We start from the raw sequence: 23,320 nt of genomic DNA, 5'->3' as shown, positions 1-23,320 counted from the left end.
GACATTTTCCATTTTATTAACCATTCCCTTCCTAATAATTCCTAACATTCTGTTTGCTTTTTTTCATATCACATAAGAAAGGAAAAATTCTATAATTTATAAAAAATCCCACATCATAATCATTCATCTTCAGAAATAACAAATATACAGATGGATGGGGGGGCAGAAAAATATAGAAAACAAAAAAGAAATATACATGGAATAAAACTAGGTTAACATGGTACAAGCAGTGATCCTACAATATGGATCAATATACTAGGTCTCCAGAAAAAGATATTAAAGCACTCCTGCTGATCTGCAAAAGATTACCGATTATGTACAGTTTTAAAAAAAGCTGAAGACATTATTATTCACTGAGATTTTTGATTGTTGATGAGTTTTACTGAATTTGTGGGAGTCAGACTATATTTTTTGTCATGTTTTAATGTTTATTGCTTATTTCTGTTATATATGTTAAATTTGGAATCTGCCTAGCACATATAAGCAAATTATTAATTGAATAAATAAATATATAAATAAGTAGGACATTGCTTCTTATTGCAAGAATTTTTAATTTCCTGGTAAGCCATGCATAAGGAACTTTGTCAAATGCCCTTTGAAAATCAAGATACATATGTTTATTAATCCCTTAAAAAAACAAAAAACTGTAAGACAAGACTTCCCTTTGCTAAATTCATTAATCTATATCTATCCAGATGGCCAGAAATTGTGTTCTCTAGAACAGCTTTTACTGTTTTGTCCATTACAAATGTTCAGCTCTCTTGTCTGTAGTTTACTGAATCACCTCTTTTATTTCAAAATGGGCATTTTGTTGGCCCTCCTTCAATCCTCAGGTGTATTGAGGTGTTATATATTGTTCTGATGGTTAAGGGTATTTGTAGTCTAAGGTATTCGGGGGGGGGGGGGGGGGGGGGGAACATTGGTAAAGGTGAGAAGTTTAGAGAATTTTCCCCAGTGGGAACCGCTGGATGCTGGCACCTGAAGTTGCTTACTGAGACCTAGATTCATCAAAATGCTATAAATATGGTGGAAATAGCACCTATAATAAAAAAGTGTGTGTGGTTAAGCTAATTTCCCTGCTCCCACATTGGGGATTTCTGCAGTTCAGGAGGGGGGGGGGGGGGAAGGAAGAAAGGAAGGAAGGAAGGGAGGGGGAGAGAGAGAGAGAGAGACAATAGAGTAACATGTAAGTTTACTATTTATACCATTGTAAGAGGGGGCACTTATGTTGAGGTGAGGTTTGTGTGTTGGGGTAGGTTTTGGGGGACAGTTTTACATATACAGCCAGAGGTATGAACAGCAAAGTTGACATCAGTGAAGATTTTCTGTCATTTGGAGTGAAAAAGGTAAAAAAGGAGTTGATTTGTACAATGTACTCTCTATCTAGCTTGATCGCAATAAAAACCTTTTCAGTCGGTAACGCACAGCTAACACTGGCACAACGCACAGAAAAAAGTGTAGTTATTTCCAGCATTTAAACCCACGTTGCTGTGCATTACTCTATCACATTTGTCGAGAGGGGCCGTTCATTACCATTAACTCCACCCAAACACCTCCCACTTGCATAGCAAATGTCACATTTGCATATTAACAAGCATTGCGCTATTTATTGTGCACGTTAGGGCCTTAATGCTAGTGTTAAGGCCCTAACACGAAATGATAAATGACCAAGTATGTTGGATGATTGCCAAAGGATACCTCAAATCCAGAGGGCCTGCCCAAGCACCAGGGTATAGGGGGCTGGCATACAATAAGTTAATTATTGTGATAGCTTGGGCTATATTTCTTTTGTTATTGTTTACTTTCTACATAAAAAAGATTTTAAAGCATTAAAGGTAGTCTCCTTTTCTTCCAGTTCCTTAGTGTTTTGTTAGATTTTTATGACATATTGAATAATATGATGGGCAGCCAACTACCTCCAATTTTTTGAAAAGGTGTATCCAATACTTCTTTTACCCATTGCATGTATGGAAATGTAGTCCTGCTTTTCTTAGGAAAATCAGAGCTATACATTGACAAATGCAGTGGAATAAAACCAGAAATGGATGAGCCTATGTGAAAAAAATGGAGTCTGTTGACAACCTTCAATATAACAAAAAAATAACATAACGTATACAATGTGAAATACAATTAGAAATAAAAAAAACAAGCTTAAGTTTTCCAGTTTATGTACCTCTTAGGATGTACCATGCATCACCTCTGATAGCGAGAAGGACATAATTCAAATTATCTGAAAAAGCAAATCCTCCAAATACGACTCATTGTAAAATGGTTTGCAAACTCATGTATATTATTAGCCTATACAACACAGTTACATATTCATTTGCATTTTAGAAAGTAGAGTTGGAAATATATTTGTGGTTTATAGGGAGAACAAATTTGATCGAGTTTCATACACTATGCTCCTCATCACAGATGTTGTCAATATTCAATACATTATTCATATGCTGCACAACAAAAGCAATCTATTTTTATTAAATTCCCATTGGGGTCCTCATAAAATGGATACTTAGGAAGAACTATAACCAGTGACAGTATGATTGGGGCAAGCTTAATTTGTTATTCTGTCATGGATGTCTCATGCCAATCAGTGAGAAATGATTTACAGTCAATGTCAGTCAATTATAAAATCTTTTTCATTGGGTGACATGCCAAAACCGCAACAAAATAATAAGATGGGACCAACGCCAATCAGACACTGTCAGTTCAATTGCACATACCTTTGTGACATTAAATGTTAGCTGTACTGCATAGTGATGTAACAAGTTTGTCCTACATTGGAATACAGAGGTGACTTTGAAACCACACAAAAAAGAAAAAAAAATCAACATAGGCTATATACTGTACATCTGCTGACTGCATCATATTATTACAATGTGTACTTTGTACTTGAATCTTTTCTATTGTATACAGTACATCACTCAGCATTTTGTTTCCCATTTTCACTATGAGGCCTATGTACCAAGACGGTAACTTTCAAAGGGGCGTGTGTGTGCATTAGTGAGCACCCAGTGACATGGCAATATTATAACATACGTGTACATAAATGCATTCATTATCAAATAGCCTTGGTGTGTATATGTGTGCACCTAAGTTTGCAAGTAGGCACGTCCCAACCGAGCAAAGTGAGTTTCACTGTATAATTTTATAACTGGCACGCATCCAAGCCAAGCCCAGTTTCACCATTTCATCCACCAGCTCACCCAGTGAGGACCTGGTTTAAAAGCCTGCATTCCCCCTTATTTACTCCTCAGGAATGGCTTTTTTTTTTCCATTTATACATCCTCCATAGCAGAAGTGGAGGAAGTAAAGTTACGAGGCATTAGACCTGTGTGCGGGCCCAAGCACAACTATTTGTGCGCACATCTCTTCAACTAGCCCTGGAATGCCCATGTCTCATCCACACTACACTCCTTTTTGATTCTGAGTGAGATGTGCATGCAGCAGGAGATGCACGCACATGTAGGTGGCTTTTAAAATACGGCAAGTGCATGTAAGCCCTACATGCGCATGCATCTCCTGATTTTGGCATGTGCCAGGCTTTTAAAATTCACCTTTAAGCATATACTTAAAACTGTCTGATTTTGGGTCAGTGTGGTCTCCTGTATTAGATAAGACTAAATGCATGTTGCACATGAGGACTGGTGAGCAAAGGAGCTGTACTTATTTATTTATTTAGTTGTTTGTTTTTATATACCGACATTCGAAACGAGTATCACATCGGTTTACATGGTATCTTGAGGGATAGTTTGACAACAGGTCATCTTATCCTTTTACATTGAAACATTATAGAACGACTTAACAGTATAACATGATTTTAGCTAGTTGTCTTAACAGTATAACATAATTCTAACTAATTGTCTGAAACAGTATAACATGAATTTTCACAGATTATCTTAATATGATTGTGTGATTTTTTTTAAGGAATTATGTTAACAGTACATTATTGCATTTAGTGCTACAACATTGTGAAGTGAGCTTGATTGTAGCATATTGGGTATTCGCAAAGAGTGTTATGCTTTGTCGGGTTAAGTGTGGTTATGATTTGTAAACTTGAAACAAAAAGACAGAAACTCCTTTGTGGCCCATTATTTGAGGCCTATGTATGAAAAGCATATTCAAAAAACACATGCACAGAATGTTGAATCCAGTGTAAAAGGGGGTGGGTGGGCAAAGGGGGGGGGGGTGGATCTGTGAAAGACCGCAGCCATTCGCACCACTTCGGTGCAATTTCGCCAGCCGCAGTGCGGCCGGATGCAGCCTTTCATGCAAATAGCGCCATCGTGAAAGGGTGATATTCACCGCGCTACTGCCAGTGATAATGTTCCTCACATTATCGCCAGCAGTGGTGCCACGGCCGACTCCTCCCCCACCCTGCCCTGAGGAGGCGGACGCGGCGATATCTTTGCTGGCGGCGATAAGGTAAGCCATGTTATCGCCTTTCATGGTGGTGCTATTGGATGCGAAAGCCAGCAGCGATAACACAGTGGTGGTGCGATTAGAACATAAGAGCATGCCATACTGGGTAAGACCAAGGGTCCATCAAGCTCAGCATCCTGTTTCCAATAGTGGCCAATCCAGGCCATAAGAACCTGGCAAGTACCCAAAAACTAAGTCTATTCCATGTTGCCGTTGCTAGTAATAGCAGTGGCTATTTTCTAAGTCACCTTAATTAATAGCAGGTAATGGATTTCTCTTCCAAGAACTTATCCAATCCTTTTTTGAACCCAGCTAAACTAACTGCACTAACCACATCCTCTGGCAACAAATTCCAGAGTTTAATTGTGCGTTGAGTAAAAAAAACTTTCTCCGATTAGTTTTAAATGTGCCACATGCTAACTTCATGGAGTGCCCCCTAGTCTTTCTATTATCCGAAAGAGTAAATAACTGATTCACATCTACCCGTTCTAGACCTCTCATGATTTTAAACACCTCTATCATATCCCCCCTCAGCTGCCAGCTTTCGCAGGCCCACCCCCCGCCCCCTGTTACCACCGGGATTCACCATTCTCTGCGAGAATGGAAAATCCAGGCCAAAGTTATCTCGTTAAGTTTAACTGGTTATATTCAAAAGAGTGTAGCCAGTTAATGGAACATCTATGTTGACTCATCCTGCACAGTCTGAATATATTTTTTTCAAGCTATCATTAGTATTTCCATTTTTTTATTGATATCGCCTCAATATCTGTTTTTATAACATTTACTATTTGGGTTTTCTCAGCTATTCAACTTCTAAAGTCCAAAAATGATTTGGGGAAAATCAAGCCCTAAATCTATCACCACTGGACTTAGCATCCTCCAAAGCACTAATCCCACTTGATGCTACTGCTTCTGAAACACCAATGACGTATGTGACTAGCGTTGCCTGAGATAAGGACTATTTAATAGCTCTAGTACTTACTGAGACAAATTATCCTTGCTACTCCTTGAAGCATTGATTCCTGACTGACTCTAGTATGACCTAAGCTATTCACTCCAGATCTTCCCTTGTGTTTCCCAATACAGGGATGACTAATTCTGGCCCTTGAGTGCCACAATCAATTATGACTTTTGGGATTTCTAAAATATTCAAGAGACATTTTCACATATTTTCACACCTAACACAGTAATTTGGAATTATATGTCTCTGTATCATAACTTGTACACATACTGAGGAGGGTGTTCAAATTTTTACATCCTTTTGAAGGAAATAGGAAAAAACTGTAAACAGTGAGGTATTTTACTCTCAATCTGAATTAACTACTGGCAGCTAAACATCCCAGCAGTCTCCGTTTTAACTTCATTCCAGGAGATGTAATGAGTTTCTATTGAACAATACATCTCAGTTAATAATGTACATAGTATTCCTTCTCATCCTACCTTGTAAAATAAGGTAATATAAGGGAATGTTAAGTTTCATGATAGGTATATTATTGCTTTTTGGGGGGCAATCTTACCTACATCTCTGTACGTTTTTAAGAAACAAAAATGGGCAGATCATTTAAGTGGAATTTCATCACTTTTAAGGAACATTTGGATTTATTTATGAACCTGTGGCCTGTGTTAATGCACATTAGCAGGCATTAATCACCATAGCTTCCATTTGGGCCGATTCAGTATGGTGTGCTCGGCCAAGCGCACCTTTAGCCCTGGTTTCGTCATGCGTTTTCGACGCATTACTTTTACCCCTTATACAGTAAGGGGTAATAGCGCGTCGAAAACGAGGGGCCAACCCCCCCCAAAAAAAAACTAATAGCGCCCACAATATGCAAATGCATGTTGATGGGCCTATTAGTTATTCCTGCGTGATACAGAAAGTAAAATGTGCAGCGAAGCCTCACATTTTACTTTCAGAAATTAACACCTGCCCAAAGGCAGAAGTTAATTTCGGCCGGCACAGGGAAAGTGTACAGAAAAGCAGAAAAAACTGCTTTTCTGTACACCCTCCGACTTAATATCATAGCGATATTAAGTCGGAGGCCCCAAAATTTAAAAAACAATTTAAATCTGCCTGTGGCTCACGGGTTGGAAGACGGACGCTCAATTTAGCCAGCGCCCGTTTTCCGTGGCTGTCAGTGGGTTCGAGAACCAACGCCAGTAAAATTGAGCGTCGGCTGTGAAACCCGCTGACAGCCGCCGCTTCTGTCAAAAAGGAAGTGCTAGGGAAGCACTAGTGTCCCTAGCGCCTCCTTTTACCGTGGGCCCTCATTTAAATACTCGATCGTACGCCCAGGAGAGTGGCCTGGGCGTGCGTCGGGAGAGCGGGCGCTTGCCTTGGAGCACCGGCTCTCTTGCTGTTTTTACTGTATCTGCCCGATAATTAGCAATAGGGTCTAGTCACTAATAACATGCAGTAACACATGTTGCACTTTACAAAATAGAACACAAAAGGTAAACTAACGTGCTTCATATGTATGCATTTTCTTCTGCAGAAACAGAATAATTCAGCAGAAATACCTTTGCCATAGCCTGCAAGAAGATATTTTCCCCAGGTATAATCCTGGATTGGAGTTTTTCTAGCCACAGGAGCTCTCTTAAAGTATCAGTATCTATAATCTGGTGGAGGGGATGGGGAGTATCTTAAAAACAGAAGAATTTACGATCAAATAGTAGAGCTGGGGGTGAGAGATGGAGTTGGACAAAAAGCTGCTGCAATGTCACATTGAAAAACTGACTCTAGTAAGCTTTATGAAACATTAACTAAATCATAAGAAAGCAAAGAAATGTAGCTGTCAAAAATAGTTTGGTTGTTTACAAAGCTAAAACCTAGTGAGGACATTAGATTGTTTGTTTTATGTTTTATTTCTAATACTTTATATACTAATAACACTTTTAAATTGTGGTCGAAGCTCCCTGTTTTCAGTAGTTGAATCAAAATGCCTTATTTTGTAGTATATTTAGACTTGATAGGGGTACCCCTCAAGGGCCGTCACAAAAACAGTGTTTTGTTTATGCATGTATTTATTTATGTATTTATTTATTTGCTTTATTAAATTTCTGCTCTGCTTCTAACAGACTAGTTCTGGTAAGTGGATCACAACAGAACATATAAAATAATAAATAATATAATATATATATAATTATATAGTTAAAAATATTCTAGCTTTAATGATGTACAAAACACTGAATACTCAAAATTATTATAAATATATGAGTATTATCTGAAATTTATGATAATAAATATAATATAATATATATTATATATGTATATATAAAACATATAATAACATTAAAATTAATATAACATACATAATAATAATAAAGCAAACAACAAGTATAGACCTGGATTTTCTAAGTTCACACAACTTAGAAAATCCGGCAGTAACGAGGGGCGGGGGGGCAAAGCGGGGGGTGGGCCTGTGAAAGCCGGCAGCGATCGCACCTCCGCGGTGCTTTTGTTGCCGGCTTTCGCACCCAGTAGTACTTCTCCTGATTCTGGATCCTTGTCCCCAGCCAGGGTCCCCTCTTTTTCTCCCTCCCCTTCCTTGAACCCTCTTACCTCTCCTCTACTCATTCCCTTTCCCAGATACTTGATTCCCCTTAATCTCTTTCCATTCTCTACTCTTCTACACTTCTCTGAAATCTCCTGTCTCCCCATCCCCCTTTTATCCCTTTTCTCTACCCCATATGATTCCCTTTTTTCTATCCCCCTTCTCCCTTTCTAGTACTATTACAATGTTCTCTTTCTTCCAAAAAGAGAACCAAATGCATTAATTGACCACTGTGTCAGAAAATACCTTTATTTTTAAAAAGCAGATAGAAGTCAATAAGGACTCCCAAATCTCTGATAAATTCAGAAAAATACAGTGGCAACCCCCTACTGTCAAACCTAAACACTCTTCTGAAAGCAAATGATGATTCGCTGAGATAGCCTCTGTTTTAGCAAAATTAAGACAAAATTTTGTTTCATCCAGAAACTAATTTCCCAAAGAAAGTGAATAAGAAATTGCAAAGTTGTTGTTATAGTTGTAATTTCCTATACGAGGTAATGTATGTCATCTGCATAAATTTTATAAACCAGACCATGCTTATCCATGATCTTACAAAGAAGCTGCAAGTAGATTTTAAATGGTGATAAGAACAAGGCAGACCCTTGAGGGACCTCTGTCTCAATATCCCGCCATGATGGCTGGCTCTCACCAAAAGAAACTTGCTACTGTAGGCTAGAAGGGAGAGAACAGAACCCATGAAAACAGTCTGATAAATAAGATGGAATGCCCCATGGTATTAAAAGTGGCTAAAATGTCAAAGAGAATGAAAATTACAGATCCTCCTTAATCCATTTCTCTTCAGAAGACATTGCAATGTGTCGCATTGGTGGGAACTCAATACCTTATAATTAGGGCTTCTGATTTTAGGTTTTAACCACCACTCCCTAATAAAATACCCTGATACCAAAAAAAAAAACCCACAAGAGTTTATTAGATAATCTCTAAAAACATCACGTCCCCATATATTCTCTCACCTCTCCTTTGCCTTCCCTGGATTTTCTGCTTTGTTTTGTCTGCATTTTCCACCCCAATGAGTCCTCAGTTGCACATATTTATGGATTTGATTCAATTGGATAACATACTTAATGATAGCAATTGTGCCGTGAAAACACAGATAAACACCCATTTTTGGTACCAACAAATCCCTAATAAGTTGGAAAATAAACATTTCAATTTACAATTGATAAACAGCTAAAATAAAAAGTCCTACTTATGATCCTTCAAAACTTCCTTAAGTTGAACCAAAAGAGACTTTTCTAAAATTTTCCCTTTAGAACAAAGATTAGAAACAGGTCTGTAAATATCAAAACCATCAACTACAAGACTCCCTCATTTAAGGATTGGACATACTAGCCATCAGGATTTTACACTTCTAGATTAACTCTTCTGCTCAATACCTCACCAAACCTGAGTCCATAAAAGATGATCATCCAATACACAGCCTGAGGATTTCAACTTAATCATCATCCCACAATGCATGTACACTCTCTGTCAAAACCAAGGGGGTGAAATGAACCCCCACAAACCACACCCACAACTGTTTGCACCATGTTCTCATAAAACTCAGCAAAGCATTGACTATTAATCATCTTCATGGTATTACTGGATCTATAAGTATTCAATAGCTTATCAACTACCGAAAATAACTCCAACTGGCTTTTAGCAAAGACTGAATAAGAAGTTGAAAATACTGCTGCTACTCCTCCTCTGTTACAGAAATTCAGATCTATAGTCAGCCTAGCCTGCAATAGCTCTCCTTTATGTTGGTGATTTGTGCCACCACCTTTCATCCTGACACATAGTCCATTGTCTGAAATCTAGCTCCTTATTAAATTGTGGCACTGGAGGATGCTACTGGTGTAGCACTTTAACTTTCATTGAACCAATGCAGCAGAAACCAAACCAACTAACATGGAGGTAAACTTCTAGTTCCGGTTATCTTGAATTATCTTCCATTCATCACTAAACTTATTCAGATCAATCATCCAGTGTTAGGCTTACCTACTAATAACAGCTAAATTCTTAAATTCACTTCCCTGGTACAAACGTCAAAGGAAATAAGGAATGATCAGACCACAGGATAGGCTCCATTTGTAAACCAGAGACCAGACCTGAGACAGCATTACTTTCAGGAATTATAAACAGGTCCAAAATATGTCCTGCTTAATGCATAGGCGTCATGTCTGGCCAGTCACACTCACTCGATGCCGCCATTAGCTCTTTGTTCTGTGCCTTGCTGTGTTAGTCTGCCTTTTACTAACATTGGTGCCCTTTGCCCCTTTCACACTGTACCTAAGAGTTTTGAGGTCCCTGTGCTGTAGCTGTTTGCTATGCCCTACACTGTCCTATAGTAACATAGTAGCATAGTAATGATGGCAGAAAAGCACCAAATGGTCCATCCAGTCTATCCAGAAAGTTTCTTATGGTAGTATCTGCTGCATTGTGCAGGTTACTCCCATGTTTCTCTTAAGGCTAGCAACTGCCACTACATGTAGTTATCCTCAAACCTTATGATGACCCATTAAAACTATACTGCTAGCAACATTTTTATTGGGTGAGAGCCTTCTTGAAAATTCTAATGTGCTGCTTGATGTGCTTTCCTTATGGACTTGGCTGTAGAAGCAATCCTGTGCTTTTTCCCTACCCCAGACCGTAAAAATCAGGACCCATGTTGGTTGTCATCTGAATTCAATTACTCCCCCCCCCCCCACACTGCCCCCTCCCCTATCAAAGCAGAGAGCTATCTTGTAGTGGCAACAATGGTATCAAAGCTTATTGGTTAAGGGTAGCAACCCCATGCCTTCTGTTAAAGGAAGAACAGCTGCTCCTTGCAGGTTACTCCCATGCTTATCAGTTCCCCAGACCCTAAATGTTAGGGTCCCCGTTGGATGCTGTCTGCATCTAATTCCCCTTTTCACCCTGGCTGTTGAAGTAAAGAGGAATGTTGTAATTTCATCAAGGCTTATTGGTTAAGGGTAGTAACCGCCACACTATCTGATTTTTTATTTGTATCCAATTTTTTATTTTCTGCTTTTCAGTACTTCAAAGCAGATTACATTCAGGTACTGTAGTTGTTTGTACTAGCAAGTTACCCCTATGTACCCTTTTCTTCATTTCCATCCTCTATTCTTTAGGGTTCTACAGTGTTTATTCTTGGAATGCCCTTCCTCCTCAGGAAGGGCATTCCAGGTATGCTCCACCCTCTCCATCAAGAAATATTTCCTGACTTTAGTTCTGAGTTGCCCCCCTGGAATTTCATTTCATGACCCCTTACAGTAATTACTATTGGTCTTGCTATGCCAAGCTGATGCTTTTCACAGCTGCTGTACCTCTCATCGGGTTCTTATACCACTATTGTTGGTGCCCTTTGCCCCTCTTTTGGGACCTTGGGATATTCTTACTGGTTTTGGTGCTGCTTTGCTTCTCTCATAGTGTCCTGGGCTGTTGATACCCCTGTTTGAGCTACTTTGCCCTGTCATGGTGCCTTGGACTATTCATGACACTTTTGGATCCACTTTACTCCACTAGTGTCTTGGAGTATCCTTCTCCCGCTGCTAATGCTTTCCTGAAGGTTTCACTAAACTTGAATAGAAAACCCCAATTTTGGAGCCCAAAATAGAAAGCATTGCTTCTCCCAGTAATTTTAATGGAAAATGAAGAATGAATGGTACAAATAAATTAAAATATTTTTTATGTTATGAAATAAACAAAATGAAGACTGGAGGCACACAAAATGAATTAACAAAACAAACAACATTTTTCTGTGCACATTCCTACATAGGAACATAAGAAGAACATAAGAACATGCCATACTGGGTCAGACCAAGGGTCCATCAAGCCCAGCATCCTGTTTCCAACAGTAGCCAATCCAGGCCAGAGGATTTACATGTGTAAAACTGAGTTTTGCATACATAAATTTCATTTTATGTGCATAAATGGGCTTTTGAAAATGGGTATGATATTTTAGAAATATTTTTTATATATAGTGCCACATAAAGCATTTATTTCTCTGCATAGTTATTTCATCAGTTTACAATCAGCAATCTTTTGGCAAATAAATCCACAGATCATTACCCCAGCTGCTGTTGGGTTTTACACTTAGCAGGTCAGATCTATATTTTCTTGTTAATCACACATCAACAAGAAACTTTTCAGAGGGAGCCTTCACATTCGTCACTATCTGACTCCATTCGAAAAATCACTCAGATAATGATAATGATGATACTCTCAATAAATCAAAATTGTTTTCTATGCACTCTACTAAGTATGATGTTAGGTGTGAATTTTCAAAGGAGTTATATGTGAATAAGTAGCATTTATACATTTACATAAGAGTAAAAAATGCTCATTGGTCAATGCATAAATAACTGTTTTAATAAAACACAGTTGCACTAATTATCTTACCATGGTGTAGCTGTGCGCCACTCTCAGAAGATCCATACAGCCTTGAGCATCTCCGAAGGACCGAATCCCTAGGCAGTTGGAGGGGTGCAGCTGCTTCATGAGAAAGTTGCAGCACACTTCGATAACTTGAGATAGTTGCAGTAGGCAAGCTGCAGCCAGCAGACTTTCTATCGTATCTTCCTTTAATTCTAACATACCTATTAGATGCAGAAAACAGAAAGATACTTTAAACTGAATACATTATAGCTTAAATGATTGTTTTCGCCTGTTCATTTAAAGCATTTGTTTGCTTTTCAATCGATTCTTTTTGCTAAAGCTCTGCATTGAAATCTCAGCAACAGCAGTGATGGATGGATTTTTTTTTTTTTTGTCAGCAGCTGCCTACCATTCAAAGTAGTTACCTGCCAAGTTTTTGACAACAGGATTTGGGAATTTTAAAATTTTCTCACTTGGGTTTCCACTTTATACAGAAAATGCCCAGCTTTTTTATTTTCTCGTCCACTACTCATAAATAGTAATTAAAAAATATTTTCTGTGTACGTTTCGGCATGCAGACCTTTGACATGTCATTTCCTTTCATCTTGAATAATGATAATATTGTTCCTTCTATTACTACTTTGGAAAGTTCATGCATGAAGAGTACTAGGCTATGATGTTTTCAGGTGTTTGAATATGTTTCTTGTGTCCTAAACTGTAAAACATACTGGAGTCCTGTTTGGACTGAAGATACTGCAACAACAATTATGATTTTAGAAAATACAGGAAAGAACTGCTCTGCTTGCTTAAATGATTTTGCTCATCACTGATATTCTCCTAAAACTAGTGAATTCCATTGAGCTGAATTTGTTTCCAAATATCAATTGTGCTGTATTATTATAGGCTATAAGTTACTCAATATATTATAAGGGAACCAGATATATGAAGGCATTTGAAAATATGGGGTGATACCCTCTGTTGAGAGGTTGGTTGGATGATGTGTTAATGTACTGTTTAATCATTTTGAACATTTCTGGTATTTTATGTATTTTATTTGACTATGTACATTGCTTTATATGTCACCATGCTCTGTGGCATATGTAAATAAATAAATAACAGGCCACTGGGACTTTACTGAAAAAATCTCTCTGACTAAAAAATGTCACATAAAGGAACTTCAGCAGATAGGTGTGAATAAATATCTAGGAGTTCAAGAGGGTGCAGCAATCCAGCATAAGTTACTGAGAAAAAAAGAGTACCAACAAATATTATTAGAAACTGAAAATGACATTGAAAAGTGCTTTAACAGCAGAGAATATGAATCAAGTTATCAATCAACTTGCAATACACACACTCTCCTACAGTTTTAGAAAACTGGTCCAATAAAGATATCAGAAATTTGAATATAAGAACAAAAAATTCCTCCAGGTTCCATCAAGTAACCTATAGTATATGAATCAGTGTATACCAAGATTGTATCTTCCAAAAGCAGAAGTTAGTGCGGACCTTATAGAAATAGATTATCCATACAGAGCTGATATTATATTCCAAAAGCAGAAGGCAGCATGGGTCTTATACAAATAGATTATCCATACAGAGCTGATATTATATAGGGTTTCAAGAATACCTAACAGTAGGGATGTGAATCGGGCTTCGGACGATTGAAAATATTGTCGATATTTTCAAAATAGTCAGAAATCGGGGGCTCCCCCAAAACGATAGGAAAACTCCATGATATTGTTTGTGGGGGTTCTCTTATCATTTTGGGGGAGGGCGGGAAAAATGGCACATAAAAATAACCCCTAAACCCACCCCGACCCTTTAAAACTAATCCCTTAGCTTCCACCACCCTCCCAACCCCCCAAAAAAACTTTTTACAGGTACCTGGTGGTCCAGTGGGGGTCCCGGGAGCAATCTCCAGCACCCGGGCTGTCGCCTGCCACTAATCAAAATGGCACCGATGGCCCTTTGCCCTTACCATGTGACAGGGTATCCGTGCCAATGGCCGGCCCCTGTCACATGGTAGGAGCACTGGATGGCCAGGTACCTGTAAAAAGTTTTTTTGGGGGGTTGGGAGGGTGGGGGAAGCTAAGGGATTAGTTTTAAAGGGTCGGGGTAGGTTTTTTGTTTATCGGCTCGGGCACAGCCGATAAACAAAACCGCAATCGGGCCGGACGAAAAAAAAAACCACGATGTGAATCGGAACCGGAATCCGGACCGATTCCGGTTCCGATTCACATCTCTACCTAACAGCATCAACAGATTCAAATACATAAGAACAAAACATAAGAACACAAGAAATTGCCATGCTGGGTCAGACCAAGGGTCCATCAAGCCCAGCATCCTGTTTCCAACAGAGGCCAAACCAGTCCACAAGAACCTAGCAAGTACCCAAACACCAAGACGTTCCCATGCTACTGATGCAATTAATAGCAGTGACTATTCCCAAAGTCAACTTTGGGAATAGCCACTTAATGGACTTCTCTTCCAAGAACTTACCCAAACCTTTTTTGAACCCAGCTACATTAACTGCACTAACCACATCCTCTGGCAACAAATTCAAGAGCTTAATTGTGCATTGAATGAAAAATAATTTTCCCCAATTAGTCTTAAATGTGCTACTTGCTAACTTCATGGAATGCCCCCTATTCCTTCTATTATCCGAAAGTGTTAATAACCTATTCATATCTACTCATTCAAGACATCTCATGATTTTAAAGACCTCTATCAGATCTCCCCCTCAGCCGTCTCTTCTCCAAGCTGAACAGCCCTAACCTCTACAGCCTTTCCTCACAGGGGAGCTGTTCCATCCCCTTTATCATTTTGGTCACCCTTGTCTGTGCCTTCTCCATCACAACTATATCTTTTATGAGATGCAGTGACCAGAATTGCACACAGTATTCAAGGTGTGGTCTCATCATTGAGCGATACAGAGGCACTATGACATTTCCGTTTTATTAACCATTCCCTTCCTAATAATTCCTAACATTCTGTTTGCTTTTTTGATTGCTGCAGCACCCTGAGCCGACAATTTCAAAGTATTATCCACTATGATGCCTAGATCTTTTTCCTGGGTGGTAGCTCCTAATATGGAACCTAACATCGTGTAACTACAGCAAGGGTTATTTTTCCCTCTATTCAACACCTTGCATTTGTCCACATTAAATTTCATCTGCCATTTGGATGCCCAGTCTTCCAGTCTCACAAGGTCCTCTGTAAAGTATCACAATCCGCTTATGATTTAACTACTCTGAATAATTTTGTATCATCCACAAATTTGATAACCTCACTCGTCGTATTTCTTTCCAGATCATTTATAAATATATTGAAAAGTATCGGTCCAAGTACAGATGCCTGAGGCACTCCACTGTTTACACTTTTCCACTGAGAAAATTGATCATTTAATCCTACTCTGTGTTTCCTGTCTTTTAACCAGTTTGTAATCCATGAAAGGACATCACCTAGTATCCCATGACATTTTAGTTTTCTTAGAAGCCTCTCATGAGGGACTTTGTTAAATGCCTTCTGAAAATCCAAATACACTACATCTACCAGTTCACCTTTATCTATTTTTATTAACCCCTTCAAAAAATGAAGCAGATTTGTTAGGCAAAACTTCACTTGGGTAAATCCATCTTGACTATGTTCCACTAAACCATGTCTTTCTATATGCTCTACGATTTTGATCTTTACAATAGTTTCCATATTTTTCCTGGCACTGATGTCAGACTAACTGGTCTATAGTTTCCCAGATCACCCCTGGAGCCCTTTCTAAATATTGGGGTTACATTGGCCACCCTCCAGTCTTCAGGTACAATGGATGATTTTATTGATAGGCTACAAATTTTAACTAATAGATCAGAAATTTCATTTTTAGTTCCTTCAGTACCCTAGGATGCATACCATTTGGTCCAGGTGATTTGCTAATTTTTAGTTTGTCAATCGGTCCTACTACATCTTCCAGGTTCACAGTGATTTGGTTCAGTCCATCTGACTCATCACCCTTAAAACCCATCTCCGGAACTGGTATCTTCCCAACATCCTCATTAGTAAACACAGAAGCAAAGAATTAATTTAGACTTTCTGCAATGGCCTTATCTTCCCTAAGAGCCCCTTTAACCCCTCAGACATCTAATGGTCCAACCGACTCCCTTACAGGTTTCTTGCTTCAGATATATTTTTAAAAGTTTTTATTATGAGTTTTTGCCTCTACGGCCAAATTTATTTCAAATTCTCTCTTTGCCTGTCTTATCAATTTTTTACACTTAACTTGACAATGCTTATGCTTTATCCTGTTTTCTTCAGAAAGATCCTTCTTCCAATTTTTGAAGGATTTTTTTTGGCTAAAATAGCCTCTTTCACCTCACCCTTTAACCATGCCTGTAATCATTCTGCCTTCCTTCCACCTTTCTTAATGCATGCAATACATCTGGACTGCACGTCTAGGATTGTATTTTTAACCTTTGCAGCTGCACTTTCCAGTTTTTTCTAACTATTTACCTCATTTTATCAAAGTTTCCCTTTTGAAAATTTAGTGTTAGAGCTATAGATTTACTTATTGTCACGCTTCTAGTTATTAGTTTAAATTTGATCATGTTATGATCATTATTGCCAAGTGGCCCCACCACCATTATCTTTCTCACCAAATCCTGTGTTCCACTAAGACAAAAATCTAAAATAGCTCCCTCTCTCATTGGTTCCTGAACCAATTGCTTCATGAAGCAGTCATTTATTACATCTAGGAACTTTATGACTCTAGCAAATCCTGATGTTACATTTATCCAGTGAATATTGGGGTAATTGAAATCTCCCATTATTATTGTACTGCCAAATTGGTTAGCTTCCCTGATTTCTCTTAGCATTTCATCATCTGTCTGACCATTTTGTCCAGGTGGACGGTAGTATACTCCTATCACTATACTCTTACCCAACACACATGGGATTTCTACCCATATAGATTCTACTGAGCATTTAGTCTCTTGTATAATCTTTATCCTGTTGGACTCTATACCCTCCCAGACATAAATTGCAACACCACCACCAAGTTGATCCTCCCGATCATTGTGATATAATTTGTACCCTGAAATAGCACTGTTCCATTGCTTATCCTCCTTCTTCCAGGTCTCTGAGATGCCAGTTATGTCTATCTCATCATTCACTGCTATACACTCTAACTCTCCCATCTTACTTCTTAGACTTCTGGCATTGGCATACAGACATTTCAAAGTGTGTTTTTTGTTTGTATTAACGACCTACTTTTCAGTTTTTAGGGATAATTTGGAAATCTTTAGCTCAGGTGATTTTTTACATATAGGCACATGGACTACGTTTGCTTTTATTGGAACCTCTGTTGGGATGCCCTAACTCTCCTGTTTCACTAGTATCCTTCAAGGATACATTCCTCTGAACCATGCACTGCTGAGTGACTGTTGGCTTTCCCCCTTGTTCTAGTTTAAAAGCTGCTCTATCTCCTTTTTAAAAGTTAGTGCCATATGAACGTGAACAGACAAAATTGATCTCCAACCTTAAGTTTGGACAGTTTTTTCAATGAGTAGAAGAAATGAGTGAGAATCTACCAGCGCATTAGGGAGAAGAAGCAATAAATGCTTGAAAAAGAATATAAAAAAACCCTTTTAGAATTAGATGAGTAAACAAAGGAGAATAATTGGAAAAAGCATAAAAATAGTGGAAAATATAGACAGTTACTTCAGAAACCCCATGTGGATTAAAGGCTGAAACAGGAATGGTGAAGAAAAGGTAAACTTAAACGTAAAGATGAGTAATATGTACTACATAACAAATAAATTAATTTTTGGTTCATTATAAATGGAAAAAAACTGGAAATTTACTTAAGAAAAAATATTTTAACCATTTTGGGGCAGATTTTAAATGCCCTGCGCGCGTAAATCCATCCGGATTTACACGCGCAGGGCCCTTGCGTGCCGGAGCGCCTATTTTGCATAGGCCGCCGGCACGCGCAGAGCCCCAGGACGCGCGTAAGTCCTGGGGCTTCGTAAAAGGGGTGGGGAGGGGGCGTGCCGGGGGCATGCCACGGCGTTTTGGGGGTGGGCCCGGGGGCGTGGTCGAGGCCTCCGGACCAGCCCCCGGGTCGGGTGATGGTGCGCCAGCAGCCCGCTGGCGCGTGCAGATTTACGTCTAATTTTAGCAGGTGTAAATCTGCCAACAAAGGTAAAGGGGGGTGGGTTAGGTAGGGGAAGGGAGGGGAAGGTGGGGGGAGGGTGAAGGAAAGTTCCCTCCGAGGCCGCTCCGAAATCGGAGCGGCCTCGGAGGGAACAGGCAGCGCGCGCTGGGTTCGGCGCGCGCAGGTTGCACAAATGTGCACCCCCTTGTGCGCGCCGACCCCGGATTTTATAAGATACTCGCGGCTACGCGTGTATCTTATAAAATCCGGCGTACTTTTGTTCGCGCCTGGTGCGCGAACAAACGTACGCGATCGTGCAAATTTTTAAAATCTACCCCTTTGGATATACTGAATTTCTTTAAAATTTGACGACATAGTTGCCCTCCTTCAGATGCCATTTCATTATGAAGAAAAATGCTGGTTTGAACTCATGAAGTTTAGTGAAAGAGATTTCTCAATTTGAAGATTTGATGGTGTTGAAGAGTTTTTGATGCCCATAGAGTTTTTAAGTTTTTATGTTTTTAGAGTTATTAAGCCTGGTGGTTTAATACTGACTGGTTCCCTGAAGCAGAAAGTTGGAAATTCTGAAATGTGGACCACGTTGGATTAGCAGTCTTTTCAATCCACATGAAGGTCCATATGGAAGATTTATATAACTGGTTATGGTATCTTTTTCCCCATTGTGATGATTTTCTTCATGAGTGTTTAGAATAAGTTTATACTAAATGTATGATAAATATTAAGCTTTATTAAGTTTTACTAACATAATTAAAACAAAAAAAGTGAAAACATTAAAAAAAGTTTTAGATGGCAAATTTGAAAAAATGATTTAAAAAAATGGGATGTAATGGTAGGCAGACCTATGATTATAGATTTCAGCCAGCAATAATGATTGCAGTTAAGTTTGCAGCAATGCACATTGCCTATTAATATGATGGTCGACTATATAAAGCAATTCATTGTAGCATCAACTGTTAATATATTATAATTTGGAAGGATTATCCCTTTTTGGACTTTATTTTTTGAGCAAGATGATTCATAGCCAGAATAGAAAAATGGTAAAAATGAGAAATAAACCATTATGAACTGCAATGAAGATATATAAAAAAAAATAAAAATTAATAAATAAAATACATATTCTGTAAAACAGAAGTGGGCTTGGTTAGACACATCTCATCTAGTCTGGTCCTGCACAGGTTAAGGAGGGAGTAGTAAGGCTACTCCTTTACAGAAAGTAGCTACAAACAAATGTCTTTCACAAAAAACTATCGGCCGGATTTTAAAACTCCAGCGCACGTAAAACCAGGTTGGGACCTGAAGTAACTTGCAAAACAAAAGGTAAAAATAAAAAGTAAAAGGGTTTTAGAGGGTGGTGAGGAGAGGGGAAGGGGAAAGGAGGTTAGGGTAGGGTGAAGGAAAGTTCCCTCCCAGTCCGCCTCTTAATTCAACCAAGTGGGAGTCAAAAGTCACCATTTGAACGTTCTAATCATCAGTCCTACTAACAGTGGAGAGGCAAGGAAGGGGATGTTTTGGGGATATGTTTACAACTTATTTGGCATTAATATCCACTAGTAGTGGAATAAACTTAGCTGGGTAAGTCTGGTTGGAAAAATATTGCTGCCCTGAACTTGCATGGGTAACTTTAATCCGGTTATATTCAGAAGGAATATGCAGTAATTATTTTGGAAAACTGTAATACTGTAAAGCAGACCAGTATTAATTAATCAAACTGAAGACAATTTTCTCCTTCATGTATTCTAGCATGAATAATAATAGAAAACAGAATTAAAAAGGACGCTAGAAAACTTTTTTTCATATCCATTGTAACTTTTTCAATTTTTTTTTTTTCCAATTTTTGCAATATCATCATGTTTCCCTAAAGACATTTTTCTGTTCTTTGTAAAATAATGAATGGAAAGATTCTTCCATTTCTACCAATAACAACTTCAGCATAAATCATTTCCCAATTAATTGCTGATAATCATGGTCGGCTCATTGGGCACAGCTTCCTAGTAGACCTGCATTTGATTCCTAGTCCAGGCCGTCCACTATGGACACCACGCTCATAATCCTATGGACACTGCTCTCACAGCTCATGGGAGTGGAGAGAAGGAATCCCTACCATTGTGCGACCACCTGGATTTAGGGCCTGTGAACTGGATGACACACTGTAATTTTGTAAATAAAAGGGAAGTTAATCCATGGAAGAATATATATTTCAAACAGGTTGTCAAGCTTTGTATATGTAGGCTAAAGTGAGAGTCCCATACTCTGTGCATGTGACATGTGAGAGATCCCTGAAGGTTTTCTCCTGAAGCAGATTCTTTTCCAAACGGGGATCCATGTCAGATAGTTTTTTGTCCATGAGGGATGATGGTGTTCTCATCTACTGAATGCCGCCAGTGAAAGCATTTATGGGCATCTTAAAAAAGTAGAGTCACACAAGATAAGCTTACTGACTTCATTTTATTTGTAATTTTGAAAATTTATAAAGAAACATCAAATTAGTAGGCTGAGGCTTCCTCTTCTTGGACAGCGCTGACTGGATGGCCCTGAACCCAAAGTAGGTGGGCAGCAGCCCATCCAGCCCACCCCTTGCTACTCCACTTTTAGTAGGACTGATGATTAGAACTTTCAAATGGTGACTTTTGGCTCCCACTTGGTTATGATGGTCCTTTTATGAATGAATATATTTCATAGTTGTTTATGTCGGTATGCACAGTGCTTAGGGCTCTCAGAGTAGTCTACAATTATAAAACGCTACAACCTGTTTGAATATATATTCTCCCTGGATTGACTTCTTTTTTATATACATATAAAACAGAGGAAACATTCCTAGGTACTTGTGAATGAAGGCTTATTAATTATGTCATAGCCCAAAAGAAGTTTGGGTCCAATTGAGTAGGTAATCCAAAGAGCAGGAGGAGGTTACTGGGCAACTTCCCCCCCCCACATACACAAAAGGCTGTTATTCTATTATACATTATTCAGACAGGAATGATAGATGATAGTTTTGGTTTAACAAGTACAAGGCTTGATATTGTGTTTACCCTGAGGTATTTTAACTATCATTTCTACCCCAAGATTATTAGCATTGTTGCTTGAGAGTAGCAACCAGTGCTAAAAATGTTCTTGCAGTATTGCAACAAAATTTACTGTTGGTAATTTAACTATTGCTAATTTTTGCATTGATACTAATAGACAGAAAAAAACACATATTAGGTACAAGGCAAAGGAAACTTACGCACAAAATGGTTGAATCAGCACAACTCTGAAATGAGCAAAGCAGTGGTACTATAAAGTAACACATTTCCCAATTGACTGCCATGAGAATGCTGGGAATAAGTGTAATTACCTACTATAATTTGGGTGAAGAATTGTTCAATAAGGCGAGTGATAAATCCTAACAAATAAAGGATTATTTATCTTTCAGTAGCAAACATTGCTGCCTTTTCACATATAACCTAATAAGTAAAAATAGAGAATCTAACGGCTGGATTTAAAAAATGTATGCTCGTAAAATCCGCCCATACCTAGCCCCTATTTGATTCTGATATGTGCACATGTAGGTGACTTTTAAAATATGGCAGGTGTGTGGAAGCCCTATATGTGCGTACATCTCTCAATTTTCGCGCACATCGGAATATAAAAATTCACCTTATAATTGTCTTGTTACACATTTACCTTTCTGCATAGAAAAACAACAAAGATAAAAAAAAGGTTCAGACACACAAGGTGTTCCATATAAAGAATACCTACAAATTGTCAGTAGTGAACACCCAATCTTTCTATTAGAACATAATAGGGATGTGAATCGTTTTTCAAAGATTAAAATTATCGTCCGATAATTTTAAAATCATCATAAATCGTTAAAGAACGCGATACAATAGGAATTCTAACGATTTATCGTTAAAAAATCGTTACTCGGGTCAGTGCGCACTAACCATTGTTAGTGCGCACTAACAGAAAATGATACAAATTGACACTTTTCAGGTCAGTTAGGATTGAATATGTATTCCTATTGGCTGGCTGCCCTCTTATTTATTGATGTTACCAAGTTTCCCACTGAGGTGATGGTTGGGGGGATGGGAAATGGAAACGGTTGGTAGACAAAAAAAGTAATGTGATCAGTCAATGTGACTAGAACTTGTGCCCTATCCCTGATACCGGGAGTGTTGTGATCTTCCTGCATGCAGTGCCGTATCTCTGATACCGGGAGTGTTGTGATCTTCCTGCACGCAGTGCCCTATCCCTGATACCGGGAGTGTTGTGATCTTCCTGCACACAGTGCCCTAACCCTGATACCGTATCAGGGTTAGGGCACTGCATGCAGGAAGATCACAACACTCCCGGTATCAGGGTTAGGGCACTGTGTGCAGGAAGATCACAACACTCCCGGTATCAGGGATAGGGCACTGAGTGCAGGAAGATCACAACACTCCCAGTATCAGGGATATGGCACTGCATGCAGGAAGATCACAACATTCCCGGTATCTGGGATACGGCACTGCATGCAGGAAGATCACAACACTCCCGGTATCAGGGATAGGGCACTGCATGCAGGAAGATCACAGCACTCCCGGTATCAGGGATAGGGCACAAGTTCTAGTCACATTGACTGATCACATTACTTTTTTTGTCAAGCTACCAACCGTTTCCATTTCCCATCCCCCATATATTGTCAGTGGGAACCTTGGTAACATGAATAAATAAGAGGGCAGCCAATAGGAATACATATTCATTCCTAAACTGACCTTAACTGACCTGAAAAGTGTCAAATAGTATCAGTTTCTGTTAGTGCGTACTAACAATGGTAAGTGCACGCTTA

At 38.9% G+C, this 23,320-nt stretch overlaps 1 protein-coding gene across 8 annotated transcripts in view; it reads right to left on the bottom strand.

Annotated features, from left to right (window-relative positions):
- The window catches only part of KLHL4 (kelch like family member 4), a 569,208-nt gene that overhangs the window by 40,614 nt on the left and 505,274 nt on the right, over positions 1-23,320 (bottom strand). For all 8 annotated transcript variants that reach the window (XM_029606594.1, XM_029606595.1, XM_029606600.1 and 5 more), the window contains one exon: positions 12,375-12,571. In XM_029606594.1, coding sequence (XP_029462454.1) covers positions 12,375-12,571 — 197 coding nt within the window. The remainder of the gene's footprint in view (positions 1-12,374; positions 12,572-23,320) is intronic.

Source organism: Rhinatrema bivittatum, chromosome 6 (assembly GCF_901001135.1).
Source record: "Rhinatrema bivittatum chromosome 6, aRhiBiv1.1, whole genome shotgun sequence".
Classification (NCBI taxonomy): Eukaryota; Metazoa; Chordata; class Amphibia; order Gymnophiona; family Rhinatrematidae; genus Rhinatrema; species Rhinatrema bivittatum.
The sequence above is the reverse complement of the archived record's forward strand: the minus strand, read 5'-3'. Positions and strand labels throughout refer to the sequence as shown.